We start from the raw sequence: 23,436 nt of genomic DNA, 5'->3' as shown, positions 1-23,436 counted from the left end.
AAGGAAGTTCATTCAGTTGAAATGGCCTATGTATGTTGTCTTTATTCGAAAACAATGAGTTCCGCTACTCACATGGTAGAAGGAGAGCTCTGACTCCTTCAGGTTGTCCTTTGATTTCTGAAGGCATGCCTGCACCACACACACAGAGACACACAGAGAAAGAAAAGAGGCAGAGGCAGGCAGATCTCTGTGAGTTCAAGGTCAGCCTGGTCTACAGAGCTAGTTCCAGGACAGGCTCCAGAGCAATACAGAGAAACCCTGTCTCGAAAAACAAAACAGGACAGAACAGAACAAAGCAAAAAACAAACAAACAAAAAGATTTAGGGTTAGGAAGATCTCTGGAAGGTCTTTTTTATTTTATTTATTTTTTTTTAAAGAGAGGGCTGGGTCAGTTTGATTACTCAGTCAGTAAGGGTGCTTGCTGCATGAACCTCATGACCCGAGTTGCATCCCTGGAGGAAGAAAATGGAATCCTGAAAGTTATCTTCTGATCTCCACCTGTGTGCCTATACACATAAACTATAGCAGGGGGAGAAAAAAAAAAAAAAAGAGTTTGTAAGCCTTACCTATTTATTTATTATCTATTTGATGCAGTACATGTTTTCTTGCGTGTATGTCTGTGAATTATGTGTGTGCAGTGCCTGGAGAGACCAGAAGAGAATGTCATATCCCCTGGGACTGGAGTTAAAGCCTGTTGGAAGGTATCATATGGGCACTGGGAATCAAACCTGGCTCTTCCAGAAGAGCTACCTCTCCAGCTTGTGGCAGTTTTGAGGTTTTTTTTTTTTTTTTTTTTTTTTTTTGGGAGACAGGGTTTCTCTTTGTAATAGCTCTGGCTGCCCCGGAACTTGCTCTATAGACTAGGCTGGCTTTGAACTCAGAGATCCACCTGCCTCTGCCTTCTAAGTGCTGAGATTAAAGGCATGCACCATCACAACCTGGCTTGAAAAAGAATTTTAAGGACTGGTGACTAAGACTGTGGAAGAGAAACTGTGAGAGGAAATCTTTGCAATTTTGAGTCTATGACCTACTGTTTTAGTGTAAAAGGCCATTTGTTTTCTATAGGGCTCCTCAGTTGGAATTTGCTATGTACTTTATGTAATTGGTTCCAGGTTATAACTTCATGTAGGAAATTACAAAAGTGTGTGGGATGTGGCCATTAAGTTCATCAAATGAGGCACTGACTTTGTCAAGATTGGTTGTGAATTTCCCCTTTGTTTCAGTTTTTGGTTTTTTGGTGTTTTCGTTGCAATTAGGAATGCTTTGAGCAGGTGATGGCAGTGGCCCCATACATAGTGCCCATCTTTAATCCCAGCACTTGGTCTATAATCCCAGCCTGGTCTATAAGAGCTAGTTCCAGGACAGCCAGGACAAAGAAACCCTGTTTTGAAAACTAAATCCAAAACCAAACCAAACAAAAAACAAACCCAAAAAACCCCTGATCCTAGTGTCCTTAGACTACACTACAAACTACTGTGGGTTCTGGGAAGATGGGGTAGACTAGCCTGGGATCAGAAGGAGAAATTGATGTCCTGCTCCTGTCTTTTAGTGGATATGGCCTGTTTCTCTGATGGGTATAATGAAGACAACCAGTTCTTTTAAGAGTTTTATTTGGGAAGCACTAGTGATGGCAGGTGCTTGTTTCCTGGGAGGGATGGGACATTTGACTTTGGGTGCAAAAAAGAGCATGATCCTGCTTTTGGGAGTTCCAGGTAAGGTAGACATTGCAGTGAACTGAAGGTTCATTGGGTTGTTCTGAGAAAGGTCTTAGGTAGTCTTTGGAGGAAATAGTTCTCTAAAGGTTATCAGATGTATGGTGAAGGTTATAAGGATTCAGGCATTATGCTGGTCTGCCCCTGTCACCTGGCAGAATGTACTCAGGCAGTACCCTCCCTGCTCAGCCCAGGGTCCCATGGCTACATAGTCTGCATGCAGGCATGGAAAGGACCATTTAAAAGAAAGACCCCGCCTACTTCTCTCTTTCCCTATGTTCCCCTCAGGCTGACAGGGCGTTTCCTTTTTCTCTGTTCTCGCTCTGTCTCTGTGTCTCTCTACCTTATTTTCTTACCTCCCCCTCAATAAAACTTTCAATATGAGTCACATTTACAGGTCTCTGTTTCCCCATCCACCTGCAGTCCATTACCTGCTCTGGGACTGGAGACCTGCCACTCTCGGTCCCAACTATCTAGCCTTATTCCTAACAAGGCTCATGCTTTAGGGCATACAAGTTGAAAGTTTCTGTAGCTTGAAGCTCCAGGAGGAGTGTGGAATTTTGGTGTTTTAAGGCCCTGAGCATAATGCATTAGTCCATGTGGTGGATACTTAAGCTTAAATACGTAGTGGTTTAAATGTCTAATTGAATTTTATTTACACATTTCTGTAACTTAAAAACTCATCATTATTTTGAGAGGGTTTCACTGTGTTCCTAGCTGGCCTGGAACTTATTATAGACCAGGGTGGCTTTGTACTCTTAGAGTACACCTGACCCTGCCCTCCTGAGTGCTGTGATTAAAAATGTGTGTCACTATATCAGATTTCTTATTTTTAATTTGTGTGTGTGTGTCTGCATATGGTTTTGTGTAGTTGGGTGTATTATTCTTGGTGTCCAAAAGAGAACATTAGATTTCCCTGATGCTGGACTTAGTACAGTTATAAGCTACCTCATGGGGCACTGGGAGCAGAACTTCAGTCCTCTGGAAGAACAGCTCATACCCTACTCTTTCTGTACCTTTTTTGTGGGCACTTGAAATACTTAAAAAGCGGTAACAGAATTTGTTTTAAAGTAAATGAAAACAGCTAACAGATGCATATCAGAGTAAATTGCTGCAATAGAGTCAAAGCATTTCAGATTTCTAGCTATGTTAGCAGGATATAAACACATTCATAAGAATGGTGTTCAGTACTGGCAGACTAGGCATACTGTCCTGAGGATTGTTTCCTGAATGCCAGCCCTCTTTAAGGAGATGATTGTGCTAATTCATGGGCTAGTAAACCCTATTTGGAAAGATGATGACTTTTATAACTTACTTGATTTGAAGATACCCCTGATGTATCTGGTTGATGCCTGTTGTCTTCTTTCTTTCCTCTCTAGCAGGCAGTTCTGGCCAAGCAAGAGATCAAGCAGGATTGCTGCATGAAAACTGAGCTGCTAAGGGAAGGTAAGGGGGCTTTGCTGCATGCACTCCTTTGTTTTCTCTCCCAGCTTTTTGACTTTCTTAGAATTTACCTAGGATTAGGTTTGTGATTTTTTTTTTTTTTTTTTAAATCTCTGCCATTCCTGAATAGAAACACACACGCACACTTGCAAAATATTTGTCAGAGAAGGAAAAATCTTGACAAAGTATAGAAATCAAATTTCTTGTGTATCCTTGTTTTAAAAGTGCAGCTGGAGCCAGGTGGTGGTGGCAGCACACACCTTTGGCACTCAGGAGGCAGAGTAAGTGGATCTCTGTAGGTCAGCCTGGTCTACAGATTTGAGTTCCAAGATTGGCTCCAAAGCTAAAAAGAAACCCTGACTCATCCCTGCCCCCCAAAATAATGTGCAGCTGGACAATGAAAAATGAGTAATTGACAAATGTAGCATCCTTATGACACTGGAGCATATACCCAGACCCTGTCTGAAATAGCTGATATCATACTGGATAAACAAAGCTGTGATATATAAGGTAGATTAATAGTGTGGTTCATGCAACAACATGGACATAGTATAAATGTATTTTGCAAAATGTAAAAAGCCAGATCTAAAGGCTTTGTTTTTTTGTTTTTTGTTTTTTTTTTTTTTTGTTGTTGTTGTTGTTTTTTTTTTTTTTTTTATGTTTTTAGACAGGGTTTCTCTGTGTAGCTTTGTAGATCAGACTGGCTTCAAACTCATGGAGATCTGCCTGCCTCTGCTGCCGTGTCGTCTCCCCCCCCCCCCCCCCCCCAGTGCTGGATCTAAAGGCTTGCACCACCACTGCTTTGCTTTTTTGAGACAGGGTTTTGCTGTGTAGCCCTGGCTGTCCTGGAACTCACACTGTAGAACAGGCTAGCCTTGACCTCAGAGATCCACCTGCTCCTGCCTCCCAAGAGCTGGGATTAAAGGCGTGTGCCATCACTGCTTTGGCTATGTGACTCGATTTATATGGCATTTTGATCAAAGTGAAGTAGAAATTTGGAGAACATAGTAGAGGTTTCCAGGAGGCAGGCTTTTCTGCAAGAAGTCTAGGTATTGGGCTGGCTCAGTGGTGAAGAGATTGCTTAGTGGTTAAGAAGAACACTTGTTGCTTTTCCAGAGAACTGGAGTTTGGTTTCCAGCACCCATGTCAGTTGACTCACAAATAACTATTTTTAGTTGTAGCTTCAAGGGATCCAGCACCTTCTTCAGGCTTCCAAATTCTCCCTTTGTATTTTACAGGCACGCACACACATGCCTGGCTTCTGTTTTAGGTGTGCATGATAAACTTTTCCCATACATTGTCATTGAACTTGTCTACACAGTAGTACGTTTTAGCCTTATTTATTCTGTAGTGTCAGCTTTATTTATGCTTTTCTGTAAGTGAATTGTCTGATATTATTTGTGTTGCTCTAATAAAGCACGATAACAAAAATGCAGCTTAAGGGAGAATAGGGTCTAAGTTCCAGTTATTTTGACTATTATTTTGCAGAAGTCATGGCCTGAAATCAAGCTGCTAGTTATATCACATTCACAACCAAGAACAGAAATAGACATACCTCTCTTTCCTGCTTATTTGCTATCAGCTGGTTTTCTCTAATATAGTCCAGGTTCTATTTCATGAAATGATGCTACCCTTGATGGGCTGGGTTTTCCTATATCAATTAACAATTACGACAGTCATACACTGTCATGCCTATAGGCCAACCTGATCTAGATACTTCATTATTTAAGACTTTCTTCCTGGGTTAAAGGGATGGATGGCTCAGCAGTTAAAGGCTAGGCTTACAACCAAAAATAAGAGACTCTTCCTGTGTGATTCTAGACTGTATCTAGTTGGCAATTAGAACTCTCTAGCACAGTGATTAATCTTCTCAGCTCTTGTTATCTCACTGGCATATTTGAAGGATGTCATATACAATAATCTTAAATGAGTAGTTTTTTCCCCTGAGCAGTTTAAAAGATGATGTTCTGTTGCCTTTTGCCTTACTTATGGTTTAATCTGAAATATGTATCTGTATTTATCTTTTTCTTTATATGTGATGCATCATTATATATATCACATGTATGTATGGTTTCCATTTCCTTTCTTTCCCCCGTTGTTTTCTTATTTGTTGTTTTTGTTTTTGAGATAGGGTCTCAATATTTAGTCCCAGATAGCTTGGAACTCTGTGTAGATCACCTGCTTCTGCTTCTTGGATTCTGGGATTAAAGTCCTGTGTCATCACATCTGGCTAATTTTAATTTTTATACACATTGATTATGTTGTGCATTGGTTTGGGGTGTTTGCATTTACCTTGCTTGATAAATAATATATATATTTTTAAAAATCTGTTAGCTCTTTTAAATATATTTTTCTTTTCTTCAGGTATGTAGTATTGCTTTATTGTTCACTAAGTTTTAGCTCATTTGCTTTTCAGTTTTTTTCCCCCCTTTGTATAGCTTCTTAGTCTTTATCTTTGGGATCTTCATCCTGTGTTCTGTTTGATCTGCTGTTTCGCCACATGGTAATTTTCTTCACACAGTAGGTTCTCATCTCTGGAGGTCTGTTTGGGTAGGTAGATATGGAAAGCTGTCTTCATCCTTGCTTCCCTACATGTATGTTTCCCTTTAATCACTTTACCTGTTAACCTCTGAGAACCTTATCTTCGAAATTTTTAAATAAATTGTGTCTTTTTGCATATCTAATTTTGATCTGATGGTAGGTATTTTGAATGCTCTCATGGGTGGGTTAAACATAATGAGTCTGATTATGTGTTTTAAAAGTAAATGCTGGATTTTTGTTTCTTTTTTGAGATAACTTGAATTATTAACCCTTAGATAAGTTTGGCTTTGTGGTGGCAGACTGTTTAATAGGCATTTTTAACCTGAGAATATATTACCTGTCCAATTCAAGGAATTTTTTGTTGTTATGGTACAAGAAATTAGATCAGGCATGGCAGTATATATTTTACTCCCAGCACTTGGAGGCAGTGTCAAATGAGTATCTATGAGTTTGAGGCTGTCCTGGTTTGTATAGTGTAACTTCTTTTTGAAACAATTAAAAATTTTGGGTGGTTTTATTATTTTCATCTTATGTTAGTATTTTCCTGAATGTTTGTACGTGTATACAGTTCCATGGAGGCCAGAAGAAGATGTTTGATCCCCTGGGACTAGAATTACAAACAGTTGTGTGTTGCTATGTAGGTGCTGGGAATTGAACCCAGGTCCTCTGGAAGAGCCACTAGTAGATTACAGCAAAAAAGCCCCTGAATTGTAATTTTATAATTACTCTTTAATTCTGTATTACTTGTGGTCCTTATGTTGTCTTATGAATTTCCTGTTTATGAGCCACTATCTGTTTCTGTACATTTTTTTAATGAACTTTGAGGTGCAAACCATGCAGGACTTTTACATGTCACAGTCTGGCTAAGGCTTGCCAGTTGGGCTACAGTGTACCCTCAGCTGCACCCAAATAGGCCTGTGGAAAATGTACCTTTGTTATCAGTGCTCTGCCTCTACTGTCCATGTTACGGGTTTAGGCTGGGCCATGTGATTCTTCTTTGTAGGGAGATTGTCATTTTTGGAAGTTTACTCTTCTTGTTATATTTTACCTTAAGTCACAGAGTTCTTTAATATACTAATTGGTATTCTGATTAAAATATTACTAAATTTCTAAATTTGAGGGAACTTGGCACTTTCTTTATTTTGTTACCTGATTCCAGAGCATTCTTCCTCTTTTTTTATTTTTGAGACAGGGTTTCTCTGTAGCTTTGAAGCCTGTCCTGGAACTCGCTCTGTAGACAAGGCTAGTCTTGAACTCAAATTAATCCACCTACCTTTGCCTGCCAAGTGCTGGGATTAAAAGTGTGTGGCACCACTGCCTGGCTCCAGAACAGTCTTTCTTAATGTTTTCTGTTGTATATATAGGCATGAAGTAATTTGGCTTAAAAAAATATATTCTTTGTGTTTTCTTTCTTTTGTAAATATCCTATTTTTCCTTCATGTATATGTATATGTATAGACATATGAATATATCCCCTTTTGAGATAGAGTTTCTCTGTTATGCAGCTCTGGCTGTCTAGGAGGTCTTAGCCTCCAGAGTGCTGGGATTAAATTAAATTAAACATGTACACTACCATACCTGGCCTTCTTCTTATATTTTTAGGTTAATGTTGGAATAGAGATATGACATTTTAAAGAAATTTTATTTATTTATTATATATACAGTGTTCTGCCTGCATGCATGCTTACACACCAGAAGAGGGCAACAGATCTCATTATGGATGGTTGTGAGCCACAATGTGGTTGCTGGGTATTGAATTCAAAACCTCTGGAAGAACAGCCAGTGCTCTTAACCACTGAGCCGTCTCTCCAGACCTGAGAAATGACATTCTTTTTGTAGGACTTTTCTTTGTTTTGGCAGTACTTGGAATCAACCTAGGCAGTTCCGAATCTGGGTGAGTACTGTGTCACTGAGCTATAGTCCATCCATGTCATTTAATTCTGAAAACAACAGTCTGACTTTGTGCTTGTCTTGATCAAATAAGGTGAAAGCAGCCTGTCTCTCCATTGTTCCCTTTGTTTTTCATTCTTTTGTCTGGTGCTGTCACTCAACCCCTTCTTTATGTGACAAACATTTGAAGCATCTATGTTATATCTGGGATTTGGAGTTAATAAAATATTTCTGACTAAGTATATATACATAGGTTCCAGAATTTGCTGTAAACCTCTAAGTTAAGGAAAGTTTTTACATATTTTGTTTTGCTAAGGGTTTAATAAGTTTCTAATGGTCATTATTTTTTTCATTCAGAAAGGATATATTGCCATATGTTGCTCCCTGGCCTTGTTTATGTGCTGAGAGGAATAGGAGTGACAGTCTCTGCTTTTTTAGAAGTTGCATTCTTGGAACAACAGATAACTAATATGATAAATGGTAAATTCTGTGTGTTAGGTGATAGGTACAGTGAGAAGGACAGCTTAGGACAGGGGTAGCCTTGCATTCCACTGGAGTACCTCCTGCTTCTAGGGGTGTGATTGTGAGTCTGGGTCAGTTCTTTGGTAAGTCTTCTTGTAGAGGACTCTTGATAGAGTAGTAAGAGGAGTCTGAACTTGTAACAGAAGACAAGTAGACCAAAAATACTGAACGTGATCCCCTTGCCTTCTGCTTTTTTTTTTTCTTTGTGTTTCTGTGATGCTGCTTCTGAAGCAACTTTTTTAAACATTTATTTTTAATTATGTATATGAATGTGTATCTAAGTTTGGGTATGTGGGCATGAGCATAGGCCAGAAGAGGGAATTGGGTACTAACAGTTCCCCCTCCCATAAGTTTCTCCACTGACTCAGTAGGTCAGATCAAGCTGAATTGGAGAAGTATAACAATAAGTTTATTTGAGCAAAGTAACTCCCAGGCTATTTTGCCAGTCCCAGAGACTAAGGCCAGAAAAGCCATACCCTCTAACTATAGTTATAGTTTTTTTTTTTTTTTTTTTTTTTTTTTTTTAATAGGTTGTAGGTGAGGGGTGATGGCATGTCTGCCATGAGCTGGGTTTGGTAAAAAACTGAACACTTGGACAAGGATTTGAGCTGTTAGCAGCAACAAGGGAGAGAGAAAGTTGCAATAGTCCAAGTTACAAGATTTTGGAACTGGGCTTTTTGGCAACTTTTCTTTGTTTGAAACAAAGAGGGAGGAAGGGAGGGAGGGAGAAAGCAAGGGGGAGTGTGGAGAAGGAATGTGGCTTTCCAGATCATGTGGGGAGCTGGAGGTTCCAACTGAACAGATCCCTTGGATTTGGAGTTAAAAGTGGTTAGGAACTGCCCCGTGTGGGTGCTATGAACCAAACTTAGGTACACTTTAAGAAGAATAAGTGATCTTAATCCCCTAACAACACCTCCTCCCCTCCTTAAATCGCCAACATCATACAGGCTTTTTAAAAATAGGCTAACTTCTCAAACTTAATAAATATTTAAAAAATAAATTAGCATGTAATTTATTAAAATTTAAGTGTTGGTTTCTATAGGAAATAATTGATTTTAGTTTTGAAAAAAGCTTTATTCATTTATGCAAAGACAGTATCAACAATAGATAATAGGAACATACTTTTAAGTGTAAAATTAATCTTCCATTTTGAAAGGTTCAGTACTTTTCTTTCTCTTTTCTCTTAAATACTTGACTCCAACAGAATAACAGATTTTTATAGGTTTGTGTGTGTGTGTGTGTGTGTGTGTGTAGAATTGAACCCAGGGTCTTACACATGTTAGGCAAGAGTTTTCCCACTTAGGTACATGCTAGCACTGTACACAGCTTTGTGTATGCTAGTCAGATAAATTGTAATTTATGGTGATAGTTATATGGATTGAACACTGTATAGCTGTGACAATTTTCCATGTTCACAGATACACCTATGGCTGCTGATGAAGGTTCCACGGAGAAACAGACAGGAGAGACACCTCTGGCTGCAGATGGAGAAACCAATGGATCTTGTGAAAAGAGTGGTGACACCAGCCATCCAAATGCACCCAAACATACTCAGGAGAGCACAAGAGCAAGCCCACAGGAAGGTACCAACAGAGCATCTCGTGTGGCCGAAAATGGCCTTTCAGAAAGAGACACAGAAGTGGGAAACCATGTCACAGCTGACGACTTCATGCAGACTTCTGTCATTGGCAGCAATGGATATTTCTTAAGTAAATCAGCCCTGCAAGGGCAGCCCTTGAGGACTCCCAACACTCTAGCCTCCTCCCTTCCTGGTCATGCGGCAAAAACTCTTCCTGGAGGGGCCAGTAAATGCAGGACTCCAAGTGCACTTTCTCAGACACCATCCACAGCACCCGCTGTGCCTGGGGAAGGGAGTGCAGACACAGAGGACAGGAAGCCTACAGCCTCGGGCACTGATGTCAGGGTTCACAGGGCTCGCAAGACCATGCCGAAGTCCATCCTGGGCCTGGTAATTTTATATCTTCTTTTCTATCTTACCCTCCTTTGAATTAATTAAAACAAATGGGAAAAGCCAGTTAATGGCAGTGGTCATCAATAGGTAGTCACTCTAGATATATGAGCAACCAAGTCAGATGATATCATTTTAAGGTTTTTTTTCTGAAGGCTTCTTTTTGCTGTGAAGATGAATCAGCTGTTGTCAGGAACACCCCTAAACCCACCTCCCCAGTTTCTCTGTAGAGGCCTGGCTGTTCTAGAACTCATTCTGTATACCAGGCTGGTCTCAGCCTCACAGAGGTCCGGCTACCTCTGCCTTCCGAGTGTGAGAATTAATGGCAGGTGCCACCATTGCCTGTCAGAAAACTACTTTTTTTTACTGCTATTTCTGGAAGGTTCTGAAAGTAGCCTTCAGAGTCACTAACAGCAAGATGAGTTCTATACTTTAGCACTGAGAGAAAGCAGTAATTCCCTATAATGCTCAGCCTGTTGGACTTTGTCTCAATCTGCTTTTTATTGCATGTATTTGATGCATGTTTTCAAAATGTCTGTAGTACTATTACTTTGTTTCCTGATGTGGATTTAACTTTACTGGATTCTAATGTTCCTGATCACATTTCCTTATGAGTTCTAGTGCCCTTCATGTAAAGACCATTTACTGTTTTCACTATAGCCTTTAGGGCTTTATTCTTGGAACATTTCCCAAGACTCTGCCAGTCTGTGTGTTTTCAATGTCAGCTCCATAAACAAACATGTAATTAGTGCATAATATGTGGTTGTTAGTTTCTTTCCCTTGTTGTTAATCCCTTGTCTGTATGTAAGCACTGTACTGTGGATTTTGTGTCCTTGTATAGTGTACCTTGTCTGTTTTCTATACTTTACAACCCTTTTCATTCTGATCTTTTTGTTGATGTTTTTAAATTTTAGTACTTTTTGTTTTTTCTTTAAGGCAGGGCTGGTTTTTGTGTGTATCCCTGGCTGTCCTTGAAGTTGCTCTGTAGACCTTGCTGGTCTAGAAACTTTTTTTTTTTTAAAGTTATATATTTATGTGTTGGTTTGTGATAGGGTCTCACTTAGCCCAGGCAGGACTTTACTTGAATTTCTGACAGTTCTTCTACCTTCCAAATTCTGGAATTGTGGGTATGTGCCACTATGCCTAACTCATATTTCATCTTATTCCACACAATATACTGATTATGGGATTAGAGAGATGGCTTAGTGAGTCATGTGCTTGCTGAGGAAGCATGAACTTGCTGAGGAAGCATGGATAACCTAGTTCAAATCCACATAAAACCTGGATACTGGGACACATTCCTGTCCTTCTAGAGCACTAGATAGGAGGAGACCTGGTGTATGCCGGCTAGCCAGGCCAGTTGAATCAATAAGCTCCAGGTTGTATTGAGAGACACTGTCTTTAAAAAAAAAAAAAAAAAAAAATCAGGTAGAGAAGTGATTGGGGAACAAGATTAATATAGACTGTAGATGGAGTTTTCTTTAGGTCTCCAGCTTACAAGTAATGACACAGAGACTTCAGTTATGATAGCGTGACCTATAGCTTAGGCTACATGTATGTCTGACTTCCTCTTTCTCCATGTCTTGTTGGTTTCTCCTCTGTGCCTTGAGTATCTCTTCCTACATCCTCTCTCTGGCCAGAAGTTCTGCCTATACCTGTTGCCATTAAGCTCTTTATTAAATCAGTCACAGCAATATATCTGTGTACAAATACACAGTGTACAAATATTCCACAACAGTAGACAGACAGACACACATGTACACAGATAGATAGACTAGGGAGGGAGAGAGGAAGGAAGGAAGGAAGGAAGGAAGGAAGGAAGGAAGGAAGGAAAGGAAAGGGAAGGGAAGGGAAGGGAAGGAAGGAAGGAAGATAGGTATAGAGAGATACTACAATTCTTCCACAGTCTCTTAAGAATTCTCATTCTTCAGAGGAATTCTGTTTGGATGTAACAGCTCGTATTCATGTTTATTTTTCCAAGAGTGCTTGTCTTTGTGGTACTGCTTCAGATAGCTCAAGTACCATGTGTGGATCTGTAGTTGCTGCATTGGGTATAGGGTGGAGCTGCTTGACATCAGCCAACTTTTCAGTATGGAGCCTCATAGCCATCTGATGTTTTGTCCTCTTGCCAGGCATTCATGTGAGTTCAGGCTAATGGAACAACCTGCTGGCACTTGGCCTGGAGGCCCCAACTCCCAGCTTTGCTATCTGGGTAAATGTAAGATTCTGTATGGCCTAACCATACAGAGGTCACCAGGCTATTAACCACCTCTGCTTCATTTGTAAAGGACATATGACATCTACCATAAAGATGGTTCTATAGGTCAATGATGATGGCGCACTACTTTAATCCCAGCATTTGGGAGGCAGAGGCAGCTATCTCCCTGTGAGTTCAAGGCCAGCCAGTTCTACATAGAGAGTGCCAGTACAGGCTCCAAAGCTACACAGAGACCCTGTCATGAAAAACAAAACAAAACCAAAAAATGGGTTCTATTGACTGAGAAGCAATGATCCAGATAAAGGTCTAGGTACGAGGAGTCTAAGATAAACATAACTCTGGTGTGCCAGGGGAGGCCTGATCTATAGATAGCATAGAGTTCAACAGGCCTTTAACCATATCCATTCCAGCCTTCTGGGTCGAAAACAAGTTATATATTTTTTTCTTTGAAGAGATATCCCTGCATGTTTAACATTCCCGGTTTTCCTAAAACATCTGTGAACACAAGAACCTTGTGCCTCTACAGCTGCTCTTCCTGATGACCCTACAACCTTCTATAACTTAGGCTCCATGTACTCTGATGCCTCAGGCACCTATACTGATTTCCACAGATGTACATGTAGACTAACACACTTACATAGAATTAATTATAAATTTTTACCAAAAAAAGAGGGTAGTTGGGCACCCATGGTGTATACATTTGATTCTAGCACTCAGGAGGCTGAGGTGGATGCATGTGAATTGAAGGACAGCTAGGAATACATAGAGAGACCTTGGTCCAAAAATCCTGGTACGTGCAGTTCTCCCACCAGCCTGGTCCCAGAGCTGCATCAGTCCTAAATAACACACAGAGATGCTCTATTAGATGTAAAGCTGTTGGCCTGTTACTAGTGTTTATTATGTCTAGCTCTGTCTTAAATATTAACCCATTTCTATTAATCTAAGTGTTTCCACATGGTCTTATCTTACTAGAGAGAAAGGCCAGACTCTCTTTTCTCAAATCCCTACATCTTGACACTGCTCTACTACATCTCCCAGAATCCTCCTTGTCTCCTAGTCCTACCTATCTTGTCTTCCTATTTGCCAACAGTGCTTTATTTGAAACGTATTTACAGAATGCATCTCCCATCATCTCTTTTCTGTCTAAAATAAAAAGAAGGGCTTTAACTTTAACATAGAAAATTTATAACAAAGCATTTATCAAATAAGAACTATTATTAACAATATTTAGTCCATTAACATTTAGCAAGAGTTAAAGAAAATATTCCATTATCCTATCTTGTGAGTCTAAAGTCTTATATATAACTTATCTTTAATCCTAACTATGGAAAACTATAACCATAATTATCTGTCTTCAGCTCCATCAAAGGCCACAGAAGGATAATATATAAAATCTAGAAATGAGACAACTCGCCTGGTCAGTCTCTCAAAGTTCTTTTGTAATGTTCCATCTTCAGCCCATAGGCCATAGCGTGTCTGGCAGACTCCTCTCTGTTTTATTTTGTTTTTAAAATTTCTTTTTAAGCTTTTGTGAAGTTTTAATGACATCTCTTATCAAAAACCAAAACCAAAAAATATTCTTAGAGAGGGGATTATCTGGAAATAATTAAACTTCTGTAACTTCCAAATTTCAAAGAATGTGGTTAGAGAAATATTTTAAATAATGAAAAAATTAAAAAAGAGTGTAATGGAAGGTGAATATGCTCAGAATCTGTTGTACACATGTCTGAAAATATAATGAATCCTATTATGCATAATTAAAATATACTGATAGTAAATGGAAAAACCCTGACTTAATAATTATGGATTAAAATATGCTAATAGACAAAAAAAAAAAAAAAACCCAAGAAAGTTAAAAGTTAATGATTAAGAAGAAACTTCAAAATTAGTATTAAGGTATACGTGTGCCTTTTCCAGTCTTCTTAGTAGTAACATTTAGAAAGTGTTAAAATTATATTTTATTTAGTTACTTCTTTATTTACTCTACATGAGTGAGTGCAAGTATGCATGTATACAGTGCACACATGCCATAGCGTGCAGGTGGTCCAAGTCACATGTCAACTTGTAGGACTTGTCTCTGTCTTTGCAAATGTGGGTTCTGGGGATTGAATTCAGGTCATCAGGTTTGGTGGCCAGCTCCATTACTTCCTGAGCCAGCTTCACTGTTGGAGCTACCTGGTTTCTGGTGTCCTTACCAGCATTTGTGTTGCTGCTCTGTTACTTGGTAGTATAATATGCTATGTCAGTATCTTGCCATGATTTAACTTGAACTTTCTCTCACCTGCCAATGTGATGTGGCTCTTCTCAGTGCTCATTTGCCAACTCTGTTTTTGATGGAGAAATGCCTTTCACATCTTTTGCCCCTTTATGATTTGTTAGCTTTAAGATTTCTGTTAAGATTTCTTCCTTCCCTTTTACACAGTGTTGATTTTCAATCCAGAGGGCAAGCCCTCTACCAGAGATAAATCCTCAGCTCCAGGATTTCTGTATAAGAGCCCTTTGTCACTTTAATCTTTCCCAAAACAACAAGATCCCATCCTTGTCTGTTCCTTGTTCCTTGTCTTGTTCTCCTGGGGCCTTAAGTGTCTAGGGCTTGTCTTGAAATATTTGGGAGACATGGCTTTCTTCAAAGCAGTAATCCTTCTGCGTTAGTGTGTCCAGTCTTGGGCTATTCAGTTATAGCTGTTGTGACTACACATTCATGTGTAAATACCTTTTTCTGTTTCTGGGTTAAATATTCAAGAGTATAATTTTCAGGGTGTGCAGCAGCTCTTATCCCTGACTCCTGACTGCTAGTCTTAAGAGTTGCTTGCTGTCGTTGCCAGCTGATTTTTCATTCTGATGAACTGAAATTTGATGTCTCATTTGATTGAATTCACTTATCAGTTTTATGTTTGGGGCTGTGTTCTTGGTGTCATTTGTGAAAACTCTTCACATGACCTAGTTCTTTAAAGTTTTCCAGCTTCTTTCCTGTCAGAATTCTACATGCTTTAGGAGTTTTTGTTGTCTGCTTTTCCTCTCTGGATCTGTTTCTGCAACCCACTCCTACATGGTATAGCTAATTTGATTTAGGTGTCTAGGAGGAGGTGGTTTCTGCCTTTCTACCATATGGGGGATTGGTTCTTGGTACTGATGGAATTCAGTGTTGAGTTCTGACTGCAATGAATTGTCAGGCTGAGAACTCCATTGCTGAGCATTTAATGGTAGGAGGTAGAGGAGGAAGGGTATGTCTCTCTCTCTCTCTCTCTCTCTCTCTCTCTCTCTCTCTCTCTCTCTCTGTGTGTGTGTGTGTGTGTGTGTTAGGGAGACAGCAGAATATGTGTTTGTGTGTTTATTCTCTTCTATATATGGTATGAGGAGAGAAGTCTTTTTTACCCTTTCCTCTTCCTCCTTTTTTATTTTTTTAAAAGTAGGGTCTTTCTACATAGCTCTGACTGTCCTGGAACTTACTGTGTAGGCCAGATTGGCCTCAAACTTAGAGATGCACCTGCCTTTGCCTCCTCTGAGTGCTGGGATTAAAGGTGTGCACCACCACGGTCTGGCAAATTTTGGCAGGCTTCTTATCTAAGTGCCTCCAATTCACTATTCCTCAGCAGTGAAGGCTATGTATTATCTTAGATCACTCATCCCTTAAGAAAACTTTGTGATTCTCCACTCCCCTCCCTCTCTTCTCAGTTGGTATCTGGGATGGAATCATCACTGTAGTGACAAAGGGGGATTATTAAATGACCTGTTTATCAGAGATACATTTTAACTATGAAATCACCCCTGTCTCATACCTGAATCTTCATCTAGCAGAGGATAGTAGGACTGAATGTTCTGCTCATGTGTTCTAGAGCTAGGTACTTCTTTGCTAATAATTCAGATTTGTGGACTTTCTACCTTCCTCCACCATGGCCTGTCTTTCAATAAATGGGAATTAATGAGAAAAATAATTGATTTTTGAATGCATGTTATTTAAGTCACCATCTGCTTCTGCAGTCATTGAAATTACTTGTCTTTGTTTTGAAGCATTCAGCCAGCAAAGACCACAGAGAAGTTCGAGACCATAAAGAACCGAAAGAGGATATCAACAGAAACATTTCTGAATGTGGACGACAGCAGCTTTTACCAACTTTCCCAGCCCTTCACCAGTCGCTACCTCAGAACCAATGCTACATGGCCACCACAAAGTCCCAGACAGGTGAATGCACACACACACATGCTTTGAGCTTGTTTCTGTCCAGCATTGTAATGCTAGGTACTTTTTGGAGATGAATTTAGGCGTGCATGGCTAACAAGCCCTCCGCCTTCAACCGTTATGGCTTCTATTTGCTTTCTTGACTTGCTTTCAGTTTTAAGGTGAACATTGTATTTCTTACTGAAATCTTTTGATATGTGAGCCAAAGACTATGAATTCTGCGAGATGCTGATAGAAGCACTAAGGTGTGTTAGGCCAAGGTACAGAGTTATCCTTGGGCTTTGTCTAGCTTTGTAAGAAGCTACTTCACTGAACTTTTTCCCTCACTCTTCTGAGCTTACTGTGTGTCTTGTCAGTGGAAAGGGTGACTAATACTTGATTATTATTGGAGGTCAGGTTCTCTTCACTTACTTATTTTTAATATATTATTTTTTTTTTTTTTTCCTAAACAGTGTTTTTCTTTTCTTTGTTGCCCTGGTTTTCCTGTAACTATGTGTATGTTTCTGTATAGATATGTGCACCTGAACAAGGTAGGCCAAGGAGGCCAGAGGAGGGATTGGATCTTCTGGAACTAGAATTATAGGCAGTTTTGATTTACCTGATCTGGATGCTGAGAATCAAAATCTGATCCTCTGCAAGAACTATACCTGTTATTACCTGTTAAACCATCTTTCCAGTCCTGTATTGAGAGTATTTTATTGGAGGTGGGTTAGCAAAGGAGGCCACATAGGAGATCTCATAGGTTCTTACTGTGTCTCTGCACGACTCAGACTCAGCAGGGCTTTTCTTTTTCTTTTCTCCCTTCCTTCCTTCCTTCCTTCCTTCCTTCCTTCCTTCCTTCCTTCCTTCCTTCCTTCCTTCCTTCCTTTTTAAACTAGTCTGCAGAGTAAATGAACCAGTAGTGAATAGAAGGAATTTTAAAATTTTAGAAAGACCCACCTTTTTTTTTTCTTCCTGGACTTAAAAAAAAAATCCTATACACTTTGGCCCTCTGTAGGAGTAACACTGTGTCATCTCTCCATTCCCTTCTACCTTTTTTTTTTTTTAATTTAATTCTTTGGGAATCACTTATCATGTACCCCAACCTTGCTTATTTCCCAGTTCCTCCAAATCTGCTTCTCACCCCCATAGCATTCCCCCTAAAAGAAATTCAAAAAGATGTTAATTAAGAACAAACAAAACCCCACTTTGCTCCTCCACCTTTCCTGTCTCTTATTGTCTGCTCTGGGAGCTGCAGTGCACTCAGCCCCACCTGCAAATGTTCATTGCCATGAGTTGTTGGTTTGACTCAAGGCTCCTGGCTTTTGCTTCATCAATACTGAATCCTCATTGAAATTCCTCTCAGATAACCTGCTGTTTTCCTAGTCATGAAGATCCTGTGGCTATGGTTCCTCAGGGCAGGACCCTTCATGTACTCTGGTAGGCCATAGATGTGGTAGATGTTGGGGCGTGCCAACTTAAAGCCCTGGATGTGGGTCTGGGTGATAGCTGATATGGTCAGTTCAGGCTACCAGGACTGCCTCCCCTAAGGAGAGGCAGAGAGCCAACTTTTCCACACATGCCATCATGGGAATATGTGTGGAAGCTCTTTTGCTGCAGTAGCCAGCAAGGGGCCAGCAAAAGGTTGTGCTGACTCAACACTGCCCTCAGATTTCAAGACTCATGGTTTCTATGGCTCCTTGTTCTACCTTAATTTTTGACTTAAAAGTTTCCTTCAGTTTGGAGCTTACTGATTTAGTTTGGTTGGCTGTCTAATAGGCCCCAAGGATTTAGTACAGGCATAGAAGATGAACAGATTCCCTTTGGCTAAAAGTGCATTTTTTTGCCTGAAGCCTATAGACATGCTATCTAGAGTAGTTCATTTCCATCTCAGGAAGATACACGTCCATAGGACCTGTATTTTACCCTTTTATTTTTCAGTGTCAGATGTGAAAAACTTTGGTGGTACCGGCCAGAGGGTGGGAACCTGTGTATCCCATTCAATGGAGCACAGTTCAGGCAGTGAATGGGGGAAACAAACCAGAGAGATGTCTCAGTGGATAAAGTGCTTGCAATGCAAGTATAAGTATAGATGTTCAGATCTCTTGTCAGTACCACATAAAAGCTAGGCAGGTAACAGTCTATAATCCTAACTCTTGAGGAGACAGGCTTTCCAGATAAAGCTTGATTAGATCAATTGGCTAACTTTGGGCTCATCGAGAGACCTTCCCTCAGTAAATAGAGTACAATAAGTTGAGGAAGACATCTGGCCTCTCTAGTTCTGGGCTTATAGCAAGTTCTGACAGCAACAGAGACTGGCAATGAACCCCAGATATGGCTCATTCCCCTGGATGACCAGACAGTATCACATTGGTACACTATATTGATGATATTTTGCTGATTGGAACAAGTTAACAGGAGGTAGCAACCACTTTGGATTTATTGGTAACACATATGCTCATCAGAAGATGTTCCTAGGAGTTCAGTGGTATGGGGTATGCAGAGATATTCCTTCTAAGGTGAAGGATAAGTTATTGTACCTGATCTGCCTCACCACCAGGTTTGTTTGAATGATTGGCTGAAGCATTTTGTCAGAAGATAGCCTACCAAAAAAAGTTGGAGATGCCTGAAATCCCTTGGCTTAGTGTTGATGAAAGAATTTTAAGGCTCAGGGAAATCTCCATGCTAGAGTGGATACACTGTATAAAACCCTGTCTTCCATAATGGGAAGGCCCAGAAGATATGCTTTTGACTAATCTTATAAGATAAAAAATGGCAAGAGGGGAACCAGCACATTTGAAGAGCTTTGTTGTCGCCTCTTTTCTTGTGCTTAGGTTTGGCAATGCTGCTGCTCAGTTGGATGAATTAAATCCAGTGGGTTTAATTCAGCCCCTAGGCAGCAGGGGCCAGGTGGCAGCAATGAATCACCAAATGCAAAGTGATCATAGTCAGTAATGGGCAGTACAGACAAAGCAGTGTCTGACTATATGGGCCGTGATAGGCAAAGTGAACCTTACCGTGGCATGACTTGTCAGGGCCTTTGGTACTGGCTAATCAGTGATGGTGTTTCCAGGCATGAAATAGATAAGAAGCTTACTGATTTTTTTTTTTTTTTTTTTTTTTTTTTTTGTTTGTTTGTTTTTTTGATCTGTATAAGAGGAAAACTTCTCAAATGAAGGAAAGGCTACATTGGCTCCTGGCAAAGGAAGTCAATTTCTGGACTTGAACTGTTTTGCACACCTAGAAAGACCTTGATAAAACAGTGTTTTGCTGTAACCTTTCCCTAGTCTTTGCCCAGAGGAACCTAAGACCGTTGACAAGGGTAACTACACTGGGAGAAAGGAAACAATCAGACTTTCTGGGGTCTACTGGATACTCGTTCTGAATTGCCCCTGATTTTGGGAAACTCATAAGAAACATGCTTAAGGTAGGGACTTATAGAGGCCAAGTGATTAATGGAGTTTTGGCTGAAGTCTGACTCTCAGTAGGTCATCTAGGTTCCCAGACTCATCCTGTGGGTATTTCCCCTGTTCCAGAATGTATAACTGGGATAAATATACTTAGAAGTTGGTAGAATTCTCACAGTGATTCTCTGACCTGTGGAGTGAGGGCTATTATGGTTGGAAACGCTAAATGGAAGGAGGCCTTTAGAGTTGCCTCTGCAAAGGAAAATAGTGAATCAAAAATAGTACCACATCCCTGGAGGAACTGCAGAAATAAGTGCCACCATCAAGGACTTGAAGGATGCATGGGTGATGGTCCCCACTACATCTCCCTTTACTCTCCTATCTGGCCTGTGCAGAAGACAGATGAATTATGAAGAATGACAGTTGACTATTAAATACTCAAATTATATAGTGACTCCAGTTGCAGTTGATTTATCAGTTGTGGTGTCCTTATCTGAGCACATTAACACTTATCCTGGTACATGGTATGCAGCAGCTATTGATCTAGCGAATGCCTTTTTCTAGGTACCTGACCATAAGGACCACCAGAAGTAATTTGTTTTTAGTTAGCAAGGCCAGCAGTGGACCTTTACAGTTTTACCTCAAGGATATATTAATTCTCCCATCCTGTGTCATAACTTAGGAGGGATTTTGATCAACTGTCTCTTCCACAACGTATCACATTGGTGTAGTATATTGATGACATTATGCTGATTGGATCAAGTGAACAGGAATTAGTAACCACTTTGGAATCATTGGTATCCACCCATATGCATACAAGATGGGAAATAAATCCAACCAAAATTCAAGGGCCTTCTACCTCAGTGAAATTTTTAAGGATTCCAGTGGTATGAGGCATGCAGAGATATTCCTTCAAAGGCGAAGAATAAGTTATTGCCCTTGGGCCCTTCTACCACCAAGAAAGTAGTACAATGTTTAGTGGGCCTATTTGGATTCTGGAGACAGCACATTCCCCACTTGGGGTTCTTTATTCCAGCCCATATACCAAGTGATGCAGAAATCTGCTAGCTTTGTGTGGGGCCTGGAACAGGGCAAAGCTCTTCAACAGGTGCATATGATTCAGCAGACCTAATGGTGCTTGAGGTGGCAGACAGGGATGCTAATTGGAGCCTTTGGTAGGTCCTATAGGTGAATCACTGAAGAGACCTTTGGGATTTTTGTAGCTTCACTCTACCTCTGTTGGCAGACAACTATTCCCTTTGAGACACAACTCTTGGCCTGCTATTTGGCCTTAGTGGAAATTGAACATTTGACAATGGGCCACCAAGTTACCATAAGACCTGAGCAACTTATCATGAGCTTGGTGTTATCTGACTCACCAAGGTATAAAATAGGACATGCACAGCAGCAGTCCATTATCAAATAGAAGTGGTATGTCCCTGACTGGCCTCCGAACAGGTACTGAAGGCACAAGCAAGTCATGTGAAGAAGTTGGGCAAATGGCTGTGGCCTTTCCCCATTACAATGCTATCTGCTACCAAGTATACACTATAGCCTCATTCTTTGGGTATGTCCTTTGTTCGGTTTAGGAAAAGAAGATTAGTGCTTGGTTTACTGATGGTTCTTCATATTAGGAAGGCATCACCCAGAAGTGCACAGCTGAAGCATTACATCCTACCTCTGGGACAATCCTGAAAACCACTGGTGAAGGGAAATCATTACAGTGGGTAGAACTTTGGGTACTATACCTGTCATACATTTTGTTGGAAAGAGAAATGGCCAGATATGCAATTGCTTTTTAAATGGTCCCCATTGGAAATGGCACTATTAGGAGGTCTTTGTTGGAGGAAGTGTCACAGTGGGGGGTGGGCTTTGAGGTCTCTCATGCTCAAGCCACGTCCAGTGAAGTACTTAATGTTGCCTACAAGATGTAGAACTCTTAGCTCCTTCTAAAACACTGTGTCTGCCTACACGCCGCCATGTCCTACCATAATGAAAATGGATTAAAGTTCTGAAAATGTAAAGCCAACCCCATTAAATGTTTTTCATTTACGAGAGTTACCATGGTCATGGTGTCTCTTCACAGCAATAGAATCTCACTAAGACAGAAGTCAATGGATTGGCTGGATGAGGGACTTGGAAAGGCTAAGATTGGAAAATTGGTGAGAAAGACATTAGAGTAAGAAGTATGTGGATAGATCTCTTGCCAGTTGGGTGAAGCATGTGAAGATTCTTGTGTCCCATGTAAATGTCCACTGAAAGGTGACTTCAGCTGAGGAGTTCAGTAGTCATGTAGATGACATATCTACTAAGGACAGTCAGTCTCTTTCCTCAGCCATTCCTGTCATTACTCAATGGCCCTATGAACAAAATGGCCATGGTGGCAGAGGTGGGGTTTATGCATGGGCTCAATGAGATGGACTTTCATTCACCAAGGCTACAGCTACTTCTGAGTTCCAGATCTGCCAGCAGCAGAGACCAACACTGAGCCCCAGAATGTCATCATTCCTTGTGGTGATCACTCAGGTTGCAGGCAGGTTGGTGGCAGGTTGACTATATTGGACCACTTCCTCTCTGGAAAGGACAATGTTTTTATCCTTACTGGAAAAAATGCTTGTTCTGGTTATGGGTTTGCCTTTCTTGCATGTAGCACTTCTGCCAAAACCAGCATCCATGGATTTACTGAATGCCTTGTCCACACAGAATTCTTTCTTACCAAGGATCTTATTTCCCAGCCAGAGAAGTGTGACAGTGGCCCATGGTCATGGAATCCACTGCTGTTTTCCATGTTCCCCACCATCCTGAACAGTTGCTAATAGGAAAATGTAATGGCCTTTTGAAGACACAGTTATAATGCCAGTTAGGTGCAACTGGGAGGGCTGGGCCAGGGTTCTTCAGCATTCAATATATGGTACGTTTCTCCCATAGCCAGGATCTAGGGAATTCAGGAATCAAGGGTGGAAAGGGGAGTAGTTTTAGTTCCCTTTACTAGCACCCCAGTGACCCATTAGGAAAATTTTTATTTCCTGTTTCCACTACTTTAAATTCTGCTGGCATAGAAGTTTTAGTTCCAGAGGTCCGAGTGAGTGCTCCTGCCTCACAACAGATATTCCATTGAAGTGGAAGCTCAGCTGTCCCCTGGTCTCTTTGGGCTTCTAATGCCTTTAAGCCAACTGTTTACAGGAATAGCTGTGTTAGGGGGTGTGTGATTGGTCCAGATTAGCAAAGGGAAATTGGTTTGCTTCACCACAGTGAAGGTAAGAATAATTAGGTCTGGAGTGCCAGAGGTCCTTTAAGCACATCTCTTGGTACTACCGTGTTTTGTGATTAAAATTAATGTAAGATTATAGCAACCTAATCCAAGCAGGATAACAAAGGGTACAGACTGTTCAGGAATGAAGGTATTGATCACCCCTCTAGGGAAAGAGGTAAGATCCGTTGGGGTGCTTGCTGAGGTTGGAGGCAATACAGAATGGTTTGTAGGGGAAGGTAGTCATCAGTACTAGCAAAGGCCACATGATGAGTTGCAGCATGAGTGTTTCTGTTGTATTTTGTTAAGAATGTTTTGTATAGAT

General features: G+C 40.5%; 1 protein-coding gene across 8 annotated transcripts in view; it reads left to right on the top strand.

The window, feature by feature from the left end:
* Ehmt1 (euchromatic histone lysine methyltransferase 1) overlaps positions 1-23,436 on the top strand; it is a 151,161-nt gene that overhangs the window by 51,988 nt on the left and 75,737 nt on the right. For 7 of the 8 annotated variants that reach the window (XM_051184755.1, XM_051184758.1, XM_051184762.1 and 4 more), the window contains exons 2-4: positions 3,092-3,158; positions 9,527-10,077; positions 16,307-16,478. In XM_051184755.1, coding sequence (XP_051040712.1) covers positions 3,092-3,158; positions 9,527-10,077; positions 16,307-16,478 — 790 coding nt within the window. The remainder of the gene's footprint in view (positions 1-3,091; positions 3,159-9,526; positions 10,078-16,306; positions 16,479-23,436) is intronic. The other variant, XM_051184756.1, reaches the window with a different exon arrangement.

This window comes from Phodopus roborovskii, unplaced genomic scaffold, assembly GCF_943737965.1.
Source record: "Phodopus roborovskii unplaced genomic scaffold, PHOROB, whole genome shotgun sequence".
Lineage (NCBI taxonomy): Eukaryota > Metazoa > Chordata > Mammalia > Rodentia > Cricetidae > Phodopus > Phodopus roborovskii.
This window is presented reverse-complemented; position numbering and strand designations above follow the sequence as displayed.